The following is a 20,629-nucleotide window of genomic DNA, read 5'->3' as shown; positions in this document are numbered from 1 at the left end:
TCTGCATTTATGCCCAGGTCATACCCCGGCCCTGGCTTGTGCTCCTAACAAAGACGTGGCTGACTGCCTGGCCCTCATTCTGGCTACCATGATGACTTTTTCTCCTTCCAGTACAATGACGGCTGTCAACTTCGTTTGTTTTAGAAAAGACAATTTGAGCAGAACGACCCTCTCCAATCTGGGTAGTAGGGTTAGTCTGTGCAGTAACAATGTGGGCTCCGAGGATGGGTACAATGAAAATGATTCTGATTCCGAAACATTCTAACTTTGGACTGTAGAAGTGTTTCCCACAATACCTGTGTTTCAGGAAAAGATGGAAGCTTGAATTCCAGGTTATGTTGTATTTAGGCATTGGAGACCAAGCTTCCAGAAGCCAGCAGAAAAGGAATCAGTCTAACCAAAAGAGGACAACTAGGTGGTAGGCTGAAACACACACAGATGAGCCTGGGTTTTGTTTTGCTTCGTGTTTTCTTTAGGTCTAAGGTACTTCTGTGAAAGTCTACCTCTCATTTTAAGTAAAGACAAAAAAAAAATTAAGTATTCTTCATCTTTAAGGATAATGCGACAGAGAGACAAATATTCAGTCTAAAGAGTTCTTTCTTCCCACATAGTCAACAGTGAGTTCTGTGAAATGGGTCCAGGTGGCATTCGTGTCCCTGGGAGGGGCGGGAAGGGGAGATAGGAAATGCCTGGACCCTCTTCTCACTCTGATGTTTACTACTTCACTAGAAGTCAAAGGTCAAGGTTCATCTTTAGACATAATTGTCCTCTTAAGGGAGTCTACCTAACCCTGCCTCCTCTGTAGGAAGCCTGTAAATGCCTAGAATTTCTTCCTAGGATCTCAGTTAAAGCTGCCAGATGAATGTGAACATTGTTCATGCTCTTTTGTTAAACACAAATGAAATAGTACCCGAAGAGACATGTGAGTCAGTTTTCAGTGGAGTAATGGATCCCAAATTTATCCAGTAACATTTCAGGTGAAATTATATTGTGCCAAAACTTGAAACAATATGCAAGTCAAATAGGATAGGAAATTACCATTCATTTGAATTTGCTCTAAAGTGAAAATACTAACTTTGTCAAGGGCATCAGAATGGCTGGTCCTGTCCTTCAATAGAAGCAGCAAATTAGCTGCTCGGCCAAGGTCATGCCACAAGTGACAGTGTGCCTGAAAAGGAGCCAAGGAAATGACAGCAGGAAGCAGAAATGGTTGGTGTGGAGGTGCAAGCCAGTTGCCAGTTGTTTGGTAATGAAATCAGCATTGTGAATATGTGTCTGCTCCCTCTGCCAAAGCTTCTAGGTCGAATGGACCCCGTTCTCCACCTGGAACGGCTGTACGAAAAGAAGAATGAGACTTTAAGAATTATGCACATATACATGCACACGTGTGTGTATGCTTATGTATGTACTTCATCAGCCAGCTATCCATGAGGACCAAAATGCTTCTGCCTAAACTGGGATATTTTAAACGTTTTTCTTTCTACATGCAAGTGAGAACTGTAGTAACTTTTCTATGGGGTTAAAATGTAATCTTTTTGCATACCGGTCTTTCTTGTATTTTATATTTTCTAATGACGCAGATTTCTAGTTGATGGCTTGACAATTTGTAACTGATGATGTGTTGACCACAGGTCTTTGTTTTCAAACTAGAGAATATGTCTGTATACTTTGATGTAAATGTGTTTATATTTATTTGAAATGAAAGAAATGCCAAGAAATACCCACTGTTTAGGCTTGCTTTCTGTCTCTGTCTCCATCGCTCTCTCTCATCTTTCTCTGTGTATCTCATCTCTCATATCTTTCTGTCTCTGTGTCTCTAATCTCTCTGTGTGTCTCTCTGCCTCTGTCTCTCTGTCTCTTTCTTTCTGTTATATGTACCTTTTTAGAATAACAAAGTAAATGGGAAAATACCCTTGACTCTGGGCTAACCAATAGCTCTGGGGTTAAACCCAGCATTTCCCACTACCACCAGCTGACCCTTGGGTTTGTCCATTGCTTGACCCCATTCTTTAGCCAATCAGAGCCTTTCTGTGTGATGAAAACTGATGTAGCAGATCATATACACAAAGGTAGCCCAAAGAAAGACCCAGAGACTACAGAAACTACACCAAAAATGACACATAGTCCTGACACTTAATTGGAAATGATACCAAGTCTGGGCACTATGCCAAGAAAGAGAATTAAAAAGCAAACACAGGTCTGAGTGTTCTATTCCACTAGCTGAAGACTCAGGAAAGAAGTCTGCAGCTGTAGGGCATGAGTTTGCAGTGTTTCACTGTAGGCTTTCTCTTCTCCTTTGAAGTTTCTATTTTATAGGATTTTGAGAGTTTTAAAAATAATCCTATCATATCTGGACCAGACTCAGATAATGTGTTCTATCATTTTCATCAAAGCTGTAAGAGACTTTGCCCTTTCTATTTTAATATCCTGGATTTAATTAAAACTCCCCTTGGTTCTTCACAAATGAAAACTTGTTTGGTAGTTTTATAAAATTGAAACTGATGTCATCAAAAAATTGTTTTACACCAGCAACGTTTTGTTTTTACATTTTGTGTAATGTATCCCTCCCTCTGGTCCTTTTGTCTAGGGCAGGTGCATTTGAAACAAGTAGACAGGCCTACTAATGAGCAGCAATGATCTTATCTTCAGGGGACCCTGAGGATTGAGGGAGTGCTCACATTGAAGAAGTGAGATGTACTGTCTTTTTCTAGAAGTGAGTGGTGGAAGTCTTGCTGGGTTGGCATTTAAAGCAGGAAATAAAATGCCCACATTGCTAGTGATGCAGTCCAGAGCAAGGAGGTCACTTCTGCCAAGCAGTGACCTAGCAGGAGACGTTATGTCCATGGAGCTATGCTGGCCTTCCCTGGCTCATTCTGGTAGAAGATGTACAAACACAAAGAGCCACTCTTCTGAGTTGCTCTGCCTGTCTGTCTGCCTACCTGCCTGCTTCTGCCTCCTGTCTCCCCTTCTCTTGCTCTGTTTCCTCCCCTTGCCCAGCAAGACCAAAATTTTTTTAAAGAAATAACTTTTGAAAACTGAAATTTCTATGTATTTAGTTATCTCATAAATGTTTGCAGCATCGCTTTCTGAGGGGAACATGTTTTTAGTAGTCTTAATTGCCCAGTGCTTTTACCTAAATGCATTCTTTTTAGACTATATGTTAACCACAGACACAAGGACCACGTTTGATCGCACATCCCTAGGTCACTGGTGTCTGCCTATCTTTGGTAAATTCATTACTATCTCCAAATTGTCTAAAGTCCTAGTAAATAATAGCTCAGGGGATTTCTATTCATCACTACTAAAAGGGCACCATGGCATGCTTTGGTACGTTGGGCAATAAGCAGTTGCTTGACTGGTCGCTTTGGAACAAGAACACAGGATGGATTGCTGCACTATTGAGCAGCTTGGTTTGTGCATCCATCGCCCTTGTTGAGCAGCTCATCCCTTTGTGGTCTTGTAACATGACGTTAGAGTGCCTTTTTATATTTGTATATCCTAGAAATGTTCTGTGAAACAGTTTTGTATTTTTTCATTTGAGTGTTATTGGAGCAATATAATCCTAGTGAGCTTTCCTTTCTTTGAATGTACCAAGTGTCTCCTTTCCTATTCCTCTCCTTCTCTGCTTTGAAGTGAAAATGCTCAAGTTTTCTATAGGAATTATGTTTGACTTTGCCGTACTAAAATGCTTTCTTCTGACAGAACTGTAAACCATAGGTCAGTATTATAGGGGAACAGCGTTTTAAGATAGTGACAATCTGAGCGTGTTTGTAAAATGTAATTCTGTGTGTTTCCTACACAGTGACCTGAAGACTCGATGCAAGTATCTTTTGTTTAGTAGTTTTGTCTACAGACTATGCTTCAGCATGTGCAATATATCCTTGCAAAGCACGATGATACACATCTTGTGCCAGTGTTACATTTTGTAAAACGTATTTGTAACAGCATAAACTATTATGTGATGATTTCAGTGGGATTCTTGTCTGTACTTTAAGATGTAGATTGGAGTTGAATGACTTTGATAAATGTCCTGAGTGTTAAAAATGAGGAAAAATGGCTTTCGGTTCAGTGAAGGACTTTGGACCAGTGTGACTCTTCCCAAGCACAGTTTAATACTTTCCCAACTACTGAATGCTCTAATAATGCAATGGAGTGCTTACCTGTAATATACAATGGACATGCATTCAGATGGTTATTTTTTACAAATAAAAACGGTACAAATATTGTTGCAGTGTGTGTGTGTTCTTTCATTTTTCAAATGTATGCTTTTTCCAGATTATTCTAATTTAAATCTTTGCCCTACCTCAACACCAAACCAAATTAATTCTGAAAATAATCAAGAAAGCAACCTCTAGATTTGGTAATTATGCTTAAATTGTCACATTGGACGGGAAAAGATTCATTTATTTATGCCTCCAACAGTTTTTCATAAAGAAGTAAGCTGAGTTATAATGTAATGCATGCGATAAGCCAGAAGCAGAAAAGCCATGCAGTCCTAAGGACCATCAGGCTTGACACAGTGGCTGTGATTGAACTTGACGTTGCTCTAAAAGTCCTTGTGGTGAGAGGGATGTGTGATAAGTCACATCTATCAGACAGAAGGAGATCACATAGCTCCTCAAACTTGTGAAGCCTGTTTTCTGCACTGCTGTCACCACTCCTGTGTGTGGCTTGACGACAGCTAAAGACTTGGCCTCCATGCCACCCTTAACGGTAGAATTAACTGTGCTTCTCCATCTGTCCTAAATTTCTCCCCCTGGATTATTAGCTTCAAGAACCATGCATGGAAAAGCCGAAGAGCAACCCTAAAGATAGCGTCTCGAGGTAATGAGAAAGAGACTTGGGGCATATGGCTTTCCCAGGTACCTCAAACCACAGCATCACAGAATATGTGCCATCTTAGTTCTTAAAGTCCAGCCCTGTTGCCAGCTTTTTCATGAAGAAACTGAATTTCAGAGATGTTCTATATATGCTCAGATTCAGAGTTAATGGTATTAAAAACAGGATTCATCCTTCAGTCAACGTGCTTAAGATATACCAGGATTAGCTTAAAAGACACAGTGTAAAGACTTGTGGATAAACAGACCTATGGATTGCCTCTTTAGCACGTTTCACTCTGACGGCACATTGGCTGTGAAATAAGGAGCAGGAAATGGCTGTGCCATTGGTTCATCCTCAAACTCTCAGGAAGTGGTTGGAAGTTTGTGGTTTGTGGTTGGCCCAGTGGCTGGGGATTAAGACTGGAGGGGTTATGAGCAGCATTCACTGTCAGGAAGACCAAATGTGCCATGCAGTTTGATAACCTGTTGTTCAACATCTACCCCTTACTCTTTGGCTCATCCACTCACTCTCCTCTCGTTTCTCAATGATTCCTTCATCAACTTAGAGCCTGTGAAATCAGTCCTATGTCCTTATCTCCCTGAAGGAATTATATAAAGAGGCTCTGATATATGTTCCATCATAAAGAGAGTTTATATGAGAAGGTAATCTAAGCTCGTGTACCCTGTTTTATTTCCAGGAGAGATTATAAGCAGGTGAGTTAACAAGAGGAAAGCATCATGGATTCAAGGTAAGTGTCTAGTTATTAGTAGTGAGCACACTCATATGTGCACACATCCATATTCCGTGTCTTAAGCAAGGGTCATTGTATCTACTTTTTAGGTAGGAAAACTTACAAAGACGGGAGTACATGGCCCAGTGTCAGAGAGTAAGGCCTGGAAGGACAATACAAGTGACAACTGGAGTCTATTTAAATGGAAGAAAGTTATCATTTTCAAAAGTAAAATTATGCAAGTATTTAAAGCACAAAAAGTGTACCTGCCTCCATTCATTTGAAACAGTATTACCAATGGCATTTGTTTATAGGGTATTTCCAGGTCTTGCTATTTTGTTCAAAGAACTTAGGTACACACAGATTTCAAAGCAGAAAATGCAAATATAGAATAGATGCCTTTCAGGTGAGCAAGAAGCTGTGAGTGAGATTTACTCTGAGCACTGGGTTATTGTCTGGCTGATACCTGTGTAAGTCCAACAAGGAGAGAAGTTGGCTGCATAGCATTGAGCCATGGGTGATTTCAGTGACAGGCTTACATAAGTCTTTGATTACTGTGCATGCCCTTTCCCGTGAAGCACATGATTTTAATTTTACATATACTATACACCCGTAGACATAATATAGTAAATAAGAAAAAAATATCCCTGGAAGTTTATTCAGAGAACCAATTTGGCTTTCTGCACATGCACCCCAAACCAGTTCAGGTTGGTTTGGTCTAGTTTCCTTCCTTACAGGATATGTTTAGGATGTGTTTGGGGAAGATCTGCATTGTTTGGAACTAGGTAAATGTGCGGCTTGATGTAAGTAGTGGGTCTCAGGTTGTTGAAGGTTGGTTTGTCAAGCCAAGTGGCATCCCATTTACTAAATTATCCCTGTGCTGGCCTGCCTCTGAAATCCCTGCAACTTTGAGAAGCTTCAGTTACTCCTAGTTCTTATTTTTACTTTCTTATTCTTTTCTTTCCTTTTTTAAAAGACAGATTCTCACTATCACAGCCCAGGCTGCTTAGCCTCACACTCCCCATCCTCCTGCCTCAGCTTCCTGAGTGCTGGTGTTACAGGTAGCACCACCATGCCTGGCATAAATGCTGGTCTTTCTTATTGTTTGGTTTCCAAAGAATGACAAGCACTGAATTTGGGCTCTTAACCACAAGAAGTTGCCAACTATGGAAATATCAGGCAGGGAAGACAATCATCAAAGAAGTACAGGTTGTCTACCTGTGAGGTACTTGAAGGTCAATGTAGATAGGGCAGGGGCTTGTCTCTTGTTTGGCAACACAGAATCATCAGGGACTATTGCAAGAATGCATGTGATAGAGTGGTGTAGTTAGCCATCCAAAATCCATGAGCTGAGGAGAGAGAAAAGATGGAAGAAAGCAAAAAAAGGAAAAGTCCCTAGGAAGGGTTTGTAGAGGCTGTGAAGAATTTTTTATATATAGGAAATATAGCGTGATGGTGAAGAAGAGATCCACATGAGAGCAGGAAGGAGCTTTGGAAGGGCCAGGAGGTTTAGGCTTGGAAATAACTGGAGTAGGCTTCAGAAAACTTAAGACTTAGAACATGCACTTTAAATATACGACTATCCTTACGGACCTTCTTACCAGATGCCGGGGTGCAGGCACAGACTAACTTGAAAGTAGAGTTTGAGCAGAGAGAGAGCTTTGCCAGATGAGCTGGCATAGAGGATGGCTGGTGGACTACAGTGTGACTGTAAAGGTCACAGATATTCTAACCCAGGTCAGTAGATGAGCTAAAACAGGAGGAGGTGACCCAGAGTTTTAAAAAGGGTACAGTCAGTGGGTTGGAGGTGAAGAGCTAGAAGAGTTGTTGAGTTGCAGCACTGATTGGTAAGCTGGCTTTTGGTTCTCAAGGGGAACGGTCACAAGTTCTGAAGTTCCGACAATGACAAAACCCAGGGCACTGGCCATGGCAGTGTGTGGTTGAGGGTGATTAAAGGAAGCGCATTGGAAGGGGAGGCCAAATCCTGGAGGACTCAAGGGAGCTGACAAGATGGCTCAGGTGGTGTGAGCTACCCACGCATGAGGAACCCCAGCACCCACATAAAAGACAGGTGTGGTAGTGTACATCTGTAGCTCTAGAGGTGGGTAGATAGAGATAGGAGGATTCCCCAGACCTCTCTGGGTAGCCAATCTAGTCAATTGTTCAGCTCTGGACTCTGAGCTCAAGAAGAAGAGACCCTGTCTCAAAAAATAAGGTAGAGACCTATAAAAAAAAAAAGGACACCTGATGTTGATCTCTGTCCTCTAAATGCACACAAAAACATGTGCATGTGCACCTGTACATATATGACACACATATACACTATACACATATAGACACAGAATTTTAATTATTAAGAATTTTTAAAATCCCACAGAGGGACAATATGACAAGTAGCTCAAGCCATTTAACACACAATTTGAGCAAAATCTATGAGAAAATCAGGCTACACTGCAGCCTGTGCTGTTCCGTTCCTTACCAGAGGTACACATACTCAAACCTGACATTGTCAGACTGAAGACTGCTTTGAGGATTAAGCCGAAGCTTTTAAAGGGAAAGGGGTCATATTTCTGCTAAAAAAGAAAGAAAAAGAATAGCCCTTGTCTATGACGCAATGGCAGGTTTTAAGATCATATGGTCTAACGTAAATGTGTTTTCAGGCTCCTCAGAAAACATGACAGATGGCTGAGAGCTGTAGAAGGAACAAAAGGAGTGTGCAGATCTGACAGGCATGTTAGAGATAATAATAAAGATTGAATCCTTCCCAGGGGCCTCATAGAGAACAAAAGACTAACATCACTGGAACACAGTGAAGCTTTTGAATTGAAAACTAAACATGCTTTAAGATAATATGTCTTTCTTTAAACATTAACTCCTAACTGAAAAAATAATGTGGGTTCTAATTCCTTTGCTTTTTTTTTTTTTCCAGAAATTGTTTTACTTCCAACACTGTTTTTATTTTACATGTATTTCAGGTCTGAGATTCCTGGCTTATTGTATTATGATTCAAAGCCTGTAAAGATTCTGTTACAGGACCATTACCTATTAATTCACCGATTCTCTGCTGAACTTCATTCACAGGAGGCAACTCCTCAGCATGTAAATTTTGATCAGGCTGCTGGGCACATTTTGTTTTGGCATCGAGGCTGAAACCACTGATAAAGGGCCCAGTTGGTGCCATCTGGAAGCTTGCCTTGTGATGTCACAGCTGACACTAGAAATTAGATTGAGAAAAACCAATTAATTTCTCACAATGTATTTCAGATATTGAAAAAGAAATGCCTTTGAAGAGTGCTAACAATATATTCTAGAGATAAGAGCATTTATGCTAGTATGTACTAATGACCTACCCTCACTGCCCGTGCCACCAGCCTCACGGTCTGAGTGTGAGGTGGACGATGCAGTTCAGGGAACACGCTCGCTAAATGTCACTTGTGATTAGCACTTTTGTGCCACAAATGAAAAATCACCTTATTAAACTGCTTTCTGTTTTTCATTTGGAACAAACAATAAACAGTCATCACTCTGAGCTCCTACGGTGTTGAATGCTTTAGATACAAGAGGCGTAAGAGAAAGGGACACCATTATTGTCTCCAAGAAGATATGGCTGCCTAATGACAAATTTGGCTTCAAGCATTGTCAAATATATTTTTTTAAAAAAAATCTATACCCTTGGGTCTTTTATATCTGGAAAACAAATCGCTTGACACCCCCCCTTCTTCTCTCTGTAGCCTTTTGTTTTAAAATGAACACTATTGTATGATAGTCTCTGGGTCAGTATATAGGATGCTATAGTTTGGATGAGGAATGCCTTCCCAAAGCTGATGTGCTAAAGGCTTTGCTGCATCCTATGGCACTAGCAGGAGGTGGTAGACCATGGAGGAGGTGGAGCATAGTGGGTACTCATTGAGGGGATGCCCTTAAAGGGGACGCTTGGGGACCTTAGTCCTTCCCATTTTTCTTTTTCAATCCCAGCCATGTGTGAGCATGAACTCTGTCACATGTACCCATCATGATGTGATGCCTACCCAAAGCAAAGGGACCAATTAATCTTGGACTGAATTCTCTAAAATGCTGAGCCAAAAGAAACAGCTCTTCTTTGTAAGTTGATCATCTCAACTGTTGCAGTAACAGAAAGCTCACACACAAATGGCCTACAATAGTGAGTTTGGAAACTATGACCTGTGAGCCCAAACCAGTATCTATTTAAAAAAGAATACCAGCATTAGGGCCAGCAAAGAAGGCTCCATGCATAAAGGTACTTGTCCACCAAGCCTGATGGCCCAACTTCTGTCTCTGGAGCACACATGGTAGAAGGAGACAACCAATTCCAAAAAGCATTCCTCTGATCTCCACACGTGTGCCAAACATATGGATACACACACACACGCACACACATACACATGCACACACAGAAATATATTTTTTAAAAAGAAAACCAGCTTTTTTGAGATATAATTGACATGCTGTAAAACTGACTGACCCCTTTAGAGTATACAATTCATTGGACTTTAGTAATTTTTTAAAATTACATAATCACCACCACTAATTTCAGAAAGGTTTTGTTATCTTAAAACTAAGCCCTACGGAAGATGCTTGAATCTCACTAAGAGGGGAAATAAAATAGACATTTGAGATAGATGGAGGGAGGGAACTGGGTGGAGAGGAAGTGGGGAGGGGAACGGGATCAGGTGTGGGGATGGGGAGAGGGCTGGGAGAGAGAATGGGAATCAGTGAGGGGGCACCTCTAGGACAATTGAAGACCTGGGGTGGGGGAGGCTCCTGGGGATTTATGGAGGTGACCCTAGCAGGGGGGGGTGTCAAGAACACCCCAAGAAGACCTACAGAGTCAAGTATCCTGGGCCCATGGGGATTCACAGAGACTGAACCACCAACCAAGGAGCATTCTTGGGCTGGAACTAGTCCCCCTACATAAGCAGCCTGGCCTTCATGTGGGTCTCCTAACAACTGGAACAAGGGGCTATCTCCGACTCTGCTGCCTGACTGTGGAAACCTTTCCCCTAGCTGGGCTGCCATGCCTGGCCTCAGTGGGAGAGGAGGTGTTTAGTCCTGCTGTGGCTAGTGCCAGGGTAGGTTGCTATCTGCAGGTGCCTCCCCTTCTCTGAGGAGAAAAGGGAGAGGGTTGGGAAGGTGGGTCTGGGAGGGGGGACAACCAGGATATAAAGTGATTAAAAATAATAAGCCCTATGCCTATTGCCAGTTTTTCTCTGGCTTTTCTCTGTTTATTCTCTGGTACCTACTAGTTACATTCTGTCTCTATGAGTTTACCTATTCTGGGTATTCATATAAATGAAATAATAGGGTGTGTAACTTTATGTGGTTGGTTCTTTCATATTTTAGCACAAGTCAGTACTTGATTTCCTTTTAAGGCCAAACAACGTTCAGTTGTGTAGACACACCTAGCATTGCGTTCTTCCCGTTCTTTGATGGGTGGACATTTGAGTTGCTTCAGGTTTTGTGTTGTGAGTAATGGCAGATATTTGTGTGGGGATAAGATTCAGTTTTCTTGTGGAGGTTTTTGTGGCTATATTCACTCTTCTTGGAAAGCCTGAAGCTATTACTGGCTTTATAGTAAGTTTAGAGGCTTCTAGATTGCATGGGAGTATAGCTTCTGTCTTCAAATTGTAGCCCATGACAAACTGCATATTCTCCTCTAATGAACATTAGCTTCCACTGAGCATCTTGCATTCAGGTTCCACTCTACCCCCAACCATGCTCTATTCCCAAACACCTCTGTGCTGTCCCTCTGGGATGCTTACAGTGGTAGCACAGGCTGGCCTGAACAGGATGAGCCTGGGCTGTAGGGAGAACTCATGTAGGCCCTATGAATGGGCTTGGGCCTTTGGGTTAAGAATTCTAGCTTCTTTTTTATTTTTATTAAACTAATGAAATTTATTTTAAAATACATAACTCAGTATTGACATTATTTTAAGACATCAAAATAATTTATAATAGTTAAATACCTCTTAAATATATATGATATTTTCTGAAGCTAAAAGTAACATGCACTCAACCACTTTTTAAAATCTATTTGGAACATTAAACATGATAGAAGTAGAAAAACCATCTCTTATGAAGTCCTCTATGAAAGGAAATTGTGACAAGTTCCTGATTAGACAGAAACCATTCAGTCTCCAAGGAAGAATACGCAGTGTAACTGTGGCTTCATAGAACGAATTGGATAGTGTTCCTTCTGTTTCTATTTTGTGGAATAGTTTGAAGAATATTGGTATTAGGTCTTCTTTGAAGGTCTGATAAAATTCTGCCCAACAAGCAGCTGAATGAGTCAGAGCAGATACTTACACCCAACCAATGGACAGAAGCCTCAGACCCCTGTGGTTGAATTAGGGAAAAGCTGGAAGAAGCTGAGGAGGAGGGTGACCCCATAGGAAGAAAGACCAGCACTCTCAACTAACCTAGACCCCTGAGATCTCTCAGACACTGAGCCACCAACCAGACAGCATACATTAGCTGATAGCATGCCCCCAACACATACACAGCATGCCTGATCTGACCTCAGTGAGAGAAGATGCACCTAACTCTTGAGAGACTTGAGGCTCCAGGGAGGTCTGGTGGGGTGGGGGTGGAGGGACATCCTCTTGGAGACAAGGGTGGGGGCGAGGAATGGGATGAGGAACTGTTGGAGGGCAGACCATGAGGGGAATAACAACTGGACCATAAAAAAAAAGATTAAAGATAATTTTTAAAAATTAAATAAATAATAAATTTTAAAAGAACAATAAATTAAAATCCACCTATATAATTGTTTGTCAGATGGTCATAGACAGATATGATTCAATTCATATTATTTAGGAAAGGTGTATAGCAAAGTGGTAATTAAATGGGAAAATGACATAATGCTAAGAAAGAATATAAAATGTAAAACAAGAATTTGTTTTCTATCACAATATAAGTAAAAAAAAAAAAAATGACTGTGCCTAGGAACAAAGACAAGAATGTAGCAGAGTAATTAAAATGTTGATTTAATCCAGTGACAGAATTGTGGGAAAAGTTTTCTATGGAATTTTGGTCTTGTTTTTCCAATAATTTTTTTTTTTTAAAGAAAAGAGATTGGAATGTATGACTGGGAACTGGGAGGTGAATCAGTTATTCTTCCTGCTGGGAAACTGATCTGTGCTCTGTGGTCAAAGACAAATGAAGAACACTTGGAGATGCTCCAGTGAAAGCCACGGGAATACTAAGCATTGAAGAACATTTCCTTTTATAAGAAATAAGAGAACTTAAAAAGCTTAAGGTCTCCTTCAAATGTAAAAGACAGATGGAGCAGTAGTTTCTCATACCCTGTTCTGTATGGCATTTTGTAATGCTTAGACTAGATCTTTTAGCCAGCAGAATAACTATCCCCAGCCCACAGCCCTAATGCTGCAGAGTAAGGCATCTGAAGACACCTAGAAACCATCGTGTTGAAGGCTAGCCACAGCCTCAGCTTTCCACCACAGAAAGAGGTTCCAGACAGACACAGGAGATGTACCCTCCTCCCTCTAAGCAAGCAAATATAATTTATTCTGAAATTACACATTTAGGAGGTAGGTACTTGTCTGAACAATATGTAGTAAGTACAAATTGACTATATAGTCCCTATGAATGGAGACTTTTAAAATGAAGTGGTCTCATCACTCTGGGATTGGGTTAGAGAACTGCCAGATGTGAGCCAATGGGCTGCATATGTGGTTATCTTTATCATTCTTTCATTGCACAAAATATATTTCCCCTGTTTTACGAATAAGCTATTGTCTCTAGCATATTTGTTATTACCAGATTTACCCTGTATCCCTAACCTGTAAACAAGACCACCTGCATTTCTCAATTTCTTTGTTAACTGTATCCAATCAGCTTTAAGACCAGTCTTGGCTGCCCATCCTAGGTACCCTTTGAACTCATTACCTAACTCCCTTATCTATTTCTCTTCCAGCTTTCATCATAGGCTTTCTGTATCACTGTAAGCCCATCCTTTTGGCTGCCAGCTTGCTTGTTTTGATCCTTTTTTCCAAATTGTTGCCCCAAAGTATGTTTTTAAAATTCAAGTTCTTCAATCTGAGGAAGTATCTACCATTCCTCCGTCTTTATTTTGTGTCACTTGTGTCACTCATCCATCCACCTGCACTATGAGACATCATGGAAGAACTGAAGCCCTCATCGCTGATGTATCCATGCCTTTCCAAGTGTCCACCCTTCATTCAGGATTCTGCTCCTACCACTTCATGACGATTGGGCTCAGTTTTTCAAATGCAGCCTGTTCCAAGTCACCTCCTCTTGAACTTTTACTCAAAAGTGAAAGAAAAAAAGGGAGTGCATCTTCACTTAGGTGTTCAGAGTGTGCCTCACACCCCACACTAGCAGTTTTGATTCTGTCTTTGTGATTTCACGATTCTGAGTGACAAGAGTGACATATTTACATATATTTACATAACCCTGATCTTCCTGAAAGGCAGTTTCAACTGGTCTACCTTTGAATCTTTCCTGGGATGGAACAATAAAGAGTGATGTAAAGCCAGAACAGAAAGGGTGAAGAAGAAGACAAGTACCCAGTGAAGACAGCAAAACACATTGACAAATGAAGAGTGCAGAGAGGCAGAGTGTGGCTAGCAAGGTCAGGGAAGGCTTGAGAGGATTAGCACAGGAGGGCCTGTGGGAAATCAGAGTCTCCAAATACATTGAGTTAAATTGAGACTTTCTTAATATTGTTTGGAAAGCACAAACACTGGAACATAATTTAAATTACCATTTGGAAATCATATTGTTTTCCACATGAAGACTAAATTATAAAAAGCCAGGCTTTACCTAGAATACAAGTGTTTCTTGGCTTCTTTTACCCTCAATGCTTATTTTGACAGTATGACCACAGTTTAAATATGGATAATGGACTCAAAGGGCCTTTCTAGTAGAGGCTTTGTTCCTGGGACAGCACTGTTGGAAGGTTCTGTGAACCTGAAAGATTATGTTTATGGGCAGACCTTGGGTCATGAAGATTAGGACCTCCACTGATTGTGGGACTCTAGCACATGATATTAGCAGATTCTTTAGCCACATCCTTCTGCCATAATGTGCTACCCTAACCAGAAGCCCAAAGGAATGGTGTTAACTAATCTTGGACTCTTACTCCAGAAGCATGAACCAAAATATTCTTTTAATAAGTTAATTGCCTCTGGGGTAGTTCATTATCATAACACAGAGATGACTAGTACAAATATTCAATGTAGTTCATGATGACTTGACAAGTTAATGTATGAGTAGCATACATATATGTTGCACGTAGTTTAAAAATGCAAACTAGCTCCTAGCCTGGTCTTCTCACCCAGCACCGCAGCCGCTCACGACTTAGCTCTGAGATCACGCTGCCATTGGCTCTACTTCCATCCTGCCAGCCCTTTCCTCCAGCTGGCACTGCTAAGCTGGCACTCCAACAACCTTCCCTCCTGAGAACACCTGGAGCTACCACTCCAGTTCCACCAACCAATGCCCCAGCAGCCCGTTTTCTCCTGCCTACCTGAGTTGCTATGGATAAAAAACACCAGGCAGCCGTGATATTTTAAAACCAGCCAGATAACACAGCATCTACTGTCCTAAACTCATCAGCGATCTTAATATCAGAATTCTTCCAGTGGCAGCCTCCACCATGTTCTAATAGCCCCCAGGCCTACATGGTATCAGTCTTCCTCTCAAGCTTGGCCAAAAACAAGGTCCCATCTCTGTCTCATCACCTCCTCTTCCTCCTGGGACCCAGAAATGCTCCCCCTCTTTGCCCAGCAACTAGCTTCTGCCTTTTTTGACATATCAGCTCTTTCCCCTAACATATAAACATGTTGTGTCTGATCCCTTCCAGAAGCATGACCCAGGTTCCCAAAATCAACATCAACAAACATTTCTACATGCCGGTACACTGCTGAATGCCAAGCACTAGTAGCCCTTGAGGCCATGCCAACAGATGAGAAGACTGTCCACAGGTTGAGTAGAAGCAGAGGGGTTCCCATCTTTTAGGCAGTGATCAGAGAGATGAAATGGAAGTGATAGCCGAGAAGATAACTGCCAAAGGGCTGCCAAGAGACAGTCAGGCAAAGACTTAAGAGTAAAACAGAGCCAGCGAGTCCAGATGATGTCCATGTCCAGAGTGCCGGGCAAGTGAGGTCTTTAGGGGAAAGCCCTCATATTGTGTCTTTTGCTGGGTCAGAGGCAGCTGCTAAAAAAATATTAGGTACCACTCCCACCAGGGAAGCAGGCAGGCTAACTACAGATGTTCATGTCTCCAAATCCAATCCCCTCGTCTCATCCCCACCTGTGCAGCAGAACACTTGCAGCTGCTTCCCCTTCCCGCACTGCCCCCCACCCATTTCCAGTGGACTAAAACAGGGATCTTACCCTCCGAACCTCCCTCCCCAAACTCATTCCTTTGTCCCAGACCCTAACTCCACACTCCTTGGGAACCTACAGACCACTCTGGTCATGAAAACAGGTAGGCTAACACCATAGCTTCACCTCCCCCTCAGCTCCTTCATATCCAGTCCCCTACCCCATCCCTAGCTCTGCAGCAGACCACCAGCTGAGCCTGCCTCTTCCCTCCCACCCTGTCTCTAGTGGACTACACGGATCTTACCTCCCTAGCCTCCTTCCCCCCACTTACTGCTGTAGCCCACAACCCAACTCTAACAGGTAGTCCCGATGAACTCACAGGCCACTCTGGGCAGGCAGCATGGAGTCCAACTTCAGACCTTCACCTCTTTTTCTGCTCCTCCAAACTAAACCCTCCAGTCTCTTCCCCAGCTCTTCAACAGAGAACATCTGATGGAGCCCCTTTCACTCTTCTGCATTCATCTTCAATGGATCACACAGATCCTCCCCTCCAAAATTCTTCCCCCCAATCTTTGCTTTCTCCCAGCCCCCAGTTTCAGCAGATACTCCCTGGGAACCCACAGGCCACTCTGAAAAGGGAAGCAAATAGGCTAAAACTGCAGATCTTCATCTTTTCCTCCATTACATTTCCCAGTTAATCCCCAGGCAACTAACTGAGCAGATCCTGGTAGAACATTCTGCTTTCCTCCCCATTGTCAAATTCCTCTAACATCCCCAGCCCTGACACATTCCTAAGTCTCTGTTTCTAAAACCCAGAAACACATTTTGCCTGGAACCCTCAGTGGCCACACATATCAGAATCCTAGAAGATTTTCCTATAGGCAACACACAACCACAACACTCTCTTAAGAACCAAAGAGGAAACAGAAACTAAAGAGCAAAACACCCACACCCAACAAAGACAAGGTTGGATATCAGCACCTAGACTTACAATCTTCCAAATCCCAGATGCATAGACACCAATGTAAAAATCACAATGACAGCCAGGACAATATGTCTCCACTAGAGCCCAGAAACCCTAGCACAGCAGGCCAGCAACCCTACCACAGCAGGCCAGCAACCCAACCACAGCAGGCCAGCAATCCTACCACAGCAGGCCCGGATGTTCCCACACCGCTGAAGCACAAGTAAGATACTTTAAAACAGGTTCTATGAAGATGATAGAGGTCCTTAAAGAGGAAACAAATAAATCCTTTAAAGAAATCTATAAAAACACAGAGGAAGGAAATGAATAAAATATTTGAAGACCTGAAAGTGGATATAGAATCAATAAAGAAAACTCAAACTAGAGGAAAATTGGAAATGAAAAATTTAGGAACTCAAACAGGAATCACAGAAGCAAGCTTCACTAGCGGAGTACAAGAAATGGAAGAGAGAATTCTCAGGCACTGAAGACACGATAGAAGAAATATTAAATCTAAAAGACTCCACGCATAAGTCATCTAGAAAATATAGGACACCGTAAAAAAGACTAGTAATAGAGAAAAGAGAAGAAATCTAGATCAAAGTCACAGAAAATATTTTCAACAAAATCATAAGAGAAAATGTCTCAAACATAAAGGTGATGCCTATCAAAGTGCAAGAAGGACACAGAACACCAAATAGCCTGGACCAGAAAGAAAGGCCCCTGGGCACATAATAATCCAAACACTAGAAATATAGAACATAGAATATTAAAGCAGCCATGGGAAAAGACAAAGTAACATACAAAGGTGGACCTATTAGAATTACAGCTGTCTTCTCAATGGAGACTCTAAAAGTCAGAAGGGCCTAGACAGATGTGCTATAGACTTTAAGAGACCAAAGATGCCATCCCAGACTACTATACCAAGTAAAACTTTTTAATCACTGTGGATGGAGAAATCAAGGTATTCCACAATAAAGCCAAATTTAAACAATATCTACAAACCCAGCCCTATAGAAGGTGTTAGAAGAAAAACTTCAACCTAGGGAGGTTAACAACATTCAGGGAAACACAGAGAATAAATAATCCCACATAAGCAAAGTTAAAAGAAGACACACAAACACATGGACAATAACAACAACAAAACAACAACAGGGATCAATAGTCATTGGTCATTGATATTTCTCAACACCAACAGTCTCAATTACTCAATAAAAAAAGACACAGACTAACAATTAATGTAAAGACAGGATCAATCCTGCTACATCCAAGAAACATACCTGAACATCAAAGACAGACATTACCTCAAGGTAAAAAGGTTGGAAAAACATATTCCAAGCAAATAGACCTCAGAAGCAAGCTGGTGTAGTCACTTTAATGTCTGCAAAATAGACTTCAAACCAAACGGTTTAGAAGAGATAGATAGGGAAGGACACTACTCAAAGGAAAACTCCACTAAGAAAATATTTCAATCTTAACATCTGTGCCCCAAATACAAGGGCACCCATGTTTGTAAAAGAAGCACTGCTACAATTTAAGTCACATATTGACCCTCACACACAGATGAGAGACTTCAGTATCCCACTCTCACCAATGGACAGGTTATGTAGACAAAAACTAAACAGAGAAACTCTAGAGCTAACTACCTTTATAAACTAAATGGACTTAACAGGTATTTACAGAATATTTCACCCAAATACAAAAGAATACAACTTCTCAGCACCTCATGGAACTTTCTCCAATGTGGGACTATGAAAGGAAGCCTGTTTTCTGATTGAGCTAGGTTTAAACCCCGGAGACCCAGCAGGTATTCCTGCAGGGCTTTGAAGGCGTTTGCCATGCTCCCAGACACTAGGCTCCTGACAGGAGGCCTCAATTCTTCCTAATTCTGTGGCCATCAGTCACATAGGGCAACACCCCAAGCCCCTGGTATTCTGTCTGGACTCCACCCCTACAGTTACCTGGCAACAGCCAGGTAAGCCTGGCCCACTATAAAAGGGGCTGCTTGCCCCCTCCGCCCTCTTTTACTCTTCCCTCTCTCTCTTGCCCTCTTGCCCCCCCTCTCTGTGCATCCCCTCTCTCCACGTGGCCATGGCTGGTCTCTCCTTCTCTACTCTCTCCCTCTCTCTGCCTTTCTCTGGCTCTACTACCCTCTTAACTCCCCTTCCCAGACACTTCTCCCTGCAAAAGGTATTTAACTTCAGGCCTGCCCTGAGAAAGGGGGGAATGGTTTCACTCATCACAAATCTCCGCCATGACAATAAATGCTTTAAAGCCATGGACTGCCTCCTCTCATCGGGATCCGCTGTGCTGGAGCAATGGAGCAGGTCTTCCTCTAAAGAGCCGTGTCTAGTCTTCTGCAGAAGACCTCCCTCTCAGCCACAGTTTCTACCAAGGCAAGCTGCCTGCCCGCCTTAACAAGCCTAAGACTCTCATCCCGGTGGAACCCAGCCAGAGCCTTCCTCCCTATGACTTTTCCCTTCTGCCCTAGGCTAGAGCCAGCCCCACGGGCCCCACTCCATTTTAACTCTTCCATGGCATCCAGCATCATCTGCGGTGCCCAAGACCCTGAGAACCCGTTGTTCTCCGCCTCCGTGAGGTCCCGACACACACGAACCGGACCGCTTCCCCACCACCCTCACCCCCACCCCAACCCCACCCCCAGAGCCGGATCCTGCGGCTTCTCACCCAAGCGCAGCGAGCCATGGGGTACACACAGTCAAACTTCTGGCGTCCAGCCTCTCCAAGTGGCCCAAACCCTGGGCCAGACGCAGGCCACTGTTCTAACCCACACTCCAAAACTGAGCACATAATCAGAAACAAAACGAGTCTCAACAGATACATGAAAATTGAAATAACTCCCTGAATCCTATCAGACCAACACAGATTAAAGCTGTCAACAACAGAAACAACAGAAAGCTTACGAACTCATACAAACTTAACAAGTCACTACTGAATGAAAAATGGCTCAAGATACAAAGAAAGACTTTCTAGAACTCAAATTCAATGTATATAAAAGTTACATTGAAAATATACAATGAAAAATACACAACATAGGCAAACTTATGGGACATAATAAAAGTGGTTCCAAGAGGCAAGATCATAGCACTAAGTGCTTACATAAACTGGAGAGATCTCATAGCAACTTAAAAGAACACCTGAAAGTTCTAGAACAAAACGAAGAAATCACACCCCAAAAGTAATAGACAGCAAGAAACAATCAAACTCAGGGCTGAAATCAATAAGATAGAAACAAAGGATCAATGAAATAAATAATTGGATTTTTTTTGAGAAAACCAATAAGATTGACAAACCCTTATCCAAATTAACTAAAAGTCAGAGACAGAAAATCCAAATAAACAAAATCAGAAAAGAAAGGGGGGACATAACAATAGATACCAAGGAAATCCAGAAGATCATAAGATATAGTTTAAAAATGTCTACTCCACCAAATTAAAAAAATCTAAACAAAACTTAAATCAAGATCAGGTAAGCATTTAAACAGACCTATAACCATTAGCGAAGTAGGAGCAGTCATTAAAAGTCTCCCCCCACACCCCCAAAAGCCCAGGGTCAGATGGTTTTAACACAGAATTCTACTAGAATTTAAAAGAAGAGTTAATGCCAATGTTCCTCAAATTATTCCACAAAATAGAAACAGAAGGAACATTGCCCAATTCATTTTATGAGGTCACAGTTACTTACATACCCAAACCACACAAAGATCTAACAAAGAAAGAGAATTACAGATCAATTTCTCCATTATGAACATAGATGCAAAAATA

The 20,629-nt window shown here is 41.9% G+C and overlaps 1 protein-coding gene and 1 long non-coding RNA gene across 10 annotated transcripts in view; one reads left to right on the top strand and one right to left on the bottom strand.

The window, feature by feature from the left end:
- Positions 1 to 9,080, top strand: part of Ankrd44 (ankyrin repeat domain 44) — a 290,453-nt gene extending 281,373 nt beyond the window's left edge. For 2 of the 8 annotated variants that reach the window (XM_031367503.1, XM_031367504.1), the window contains exon 28: positions 18 to 4,226. In XM_031367503.1, the coding sequence (XP_031223363.1) occupies positions 18 to 265 (248 nt within the window). In that variant the 3' untranslated portion in view covers positions 266 to 4,226. Of the gene's footprint in view, positions 1 to 17; positions 4,227 to 5,518; positions 5,570 to 5,661; positions 7,114 to 8,480 lie in introns of those variants that run through there. The other 6 variants (XM_031367506.1, XM_031367512.1, XM_031367511.1 and 3 more) reach the window with 5 other exon arrangements.
- On the bottom strand, positions 1,023 to 19,984 carry LOC116088431. Of its 2 annotated transcripts, none has more exons than XR_004117882.1 (3): positions 19,965 to 19,984; positions 8,594 to 8,765; positions 1,023 to 1,332 (listed from the first exon to the last, which is right to left on the bottom strand). It is a non-coding gene; the product is annotated as an uncharacterized LOC116088431 (long non-coding RNA). The 2 variants fall into 2 exon arrangements; XR_004117883.1 differs by lacking the exon at positions 19,965 to 19,984 and adding an exon at positions 19,533 to 19,617.
- Between the last annotated feature and the right edge of the window lie 645 nt (positions 19,985 to 20,629).

This window comes from Mastomys coucha, unplaced genomic scaffold, assembly GCF_008632895.1.
Source record: "Mastomys coucha isolate ucsf_1 unplaced genomic scaffold, UCSF_Mcou_1 pScaffold14, whole genome shotgun sequence".
NCBI classification, from domain to species: Eukaryota; Metazoa; Chordata; class Mammalia; order Rodentia; family Muridae; genus Mastomys; species Mastomys coucha.
This window is presented reverse-complemented; position numbering and strand designations above follow the sequence as displayed.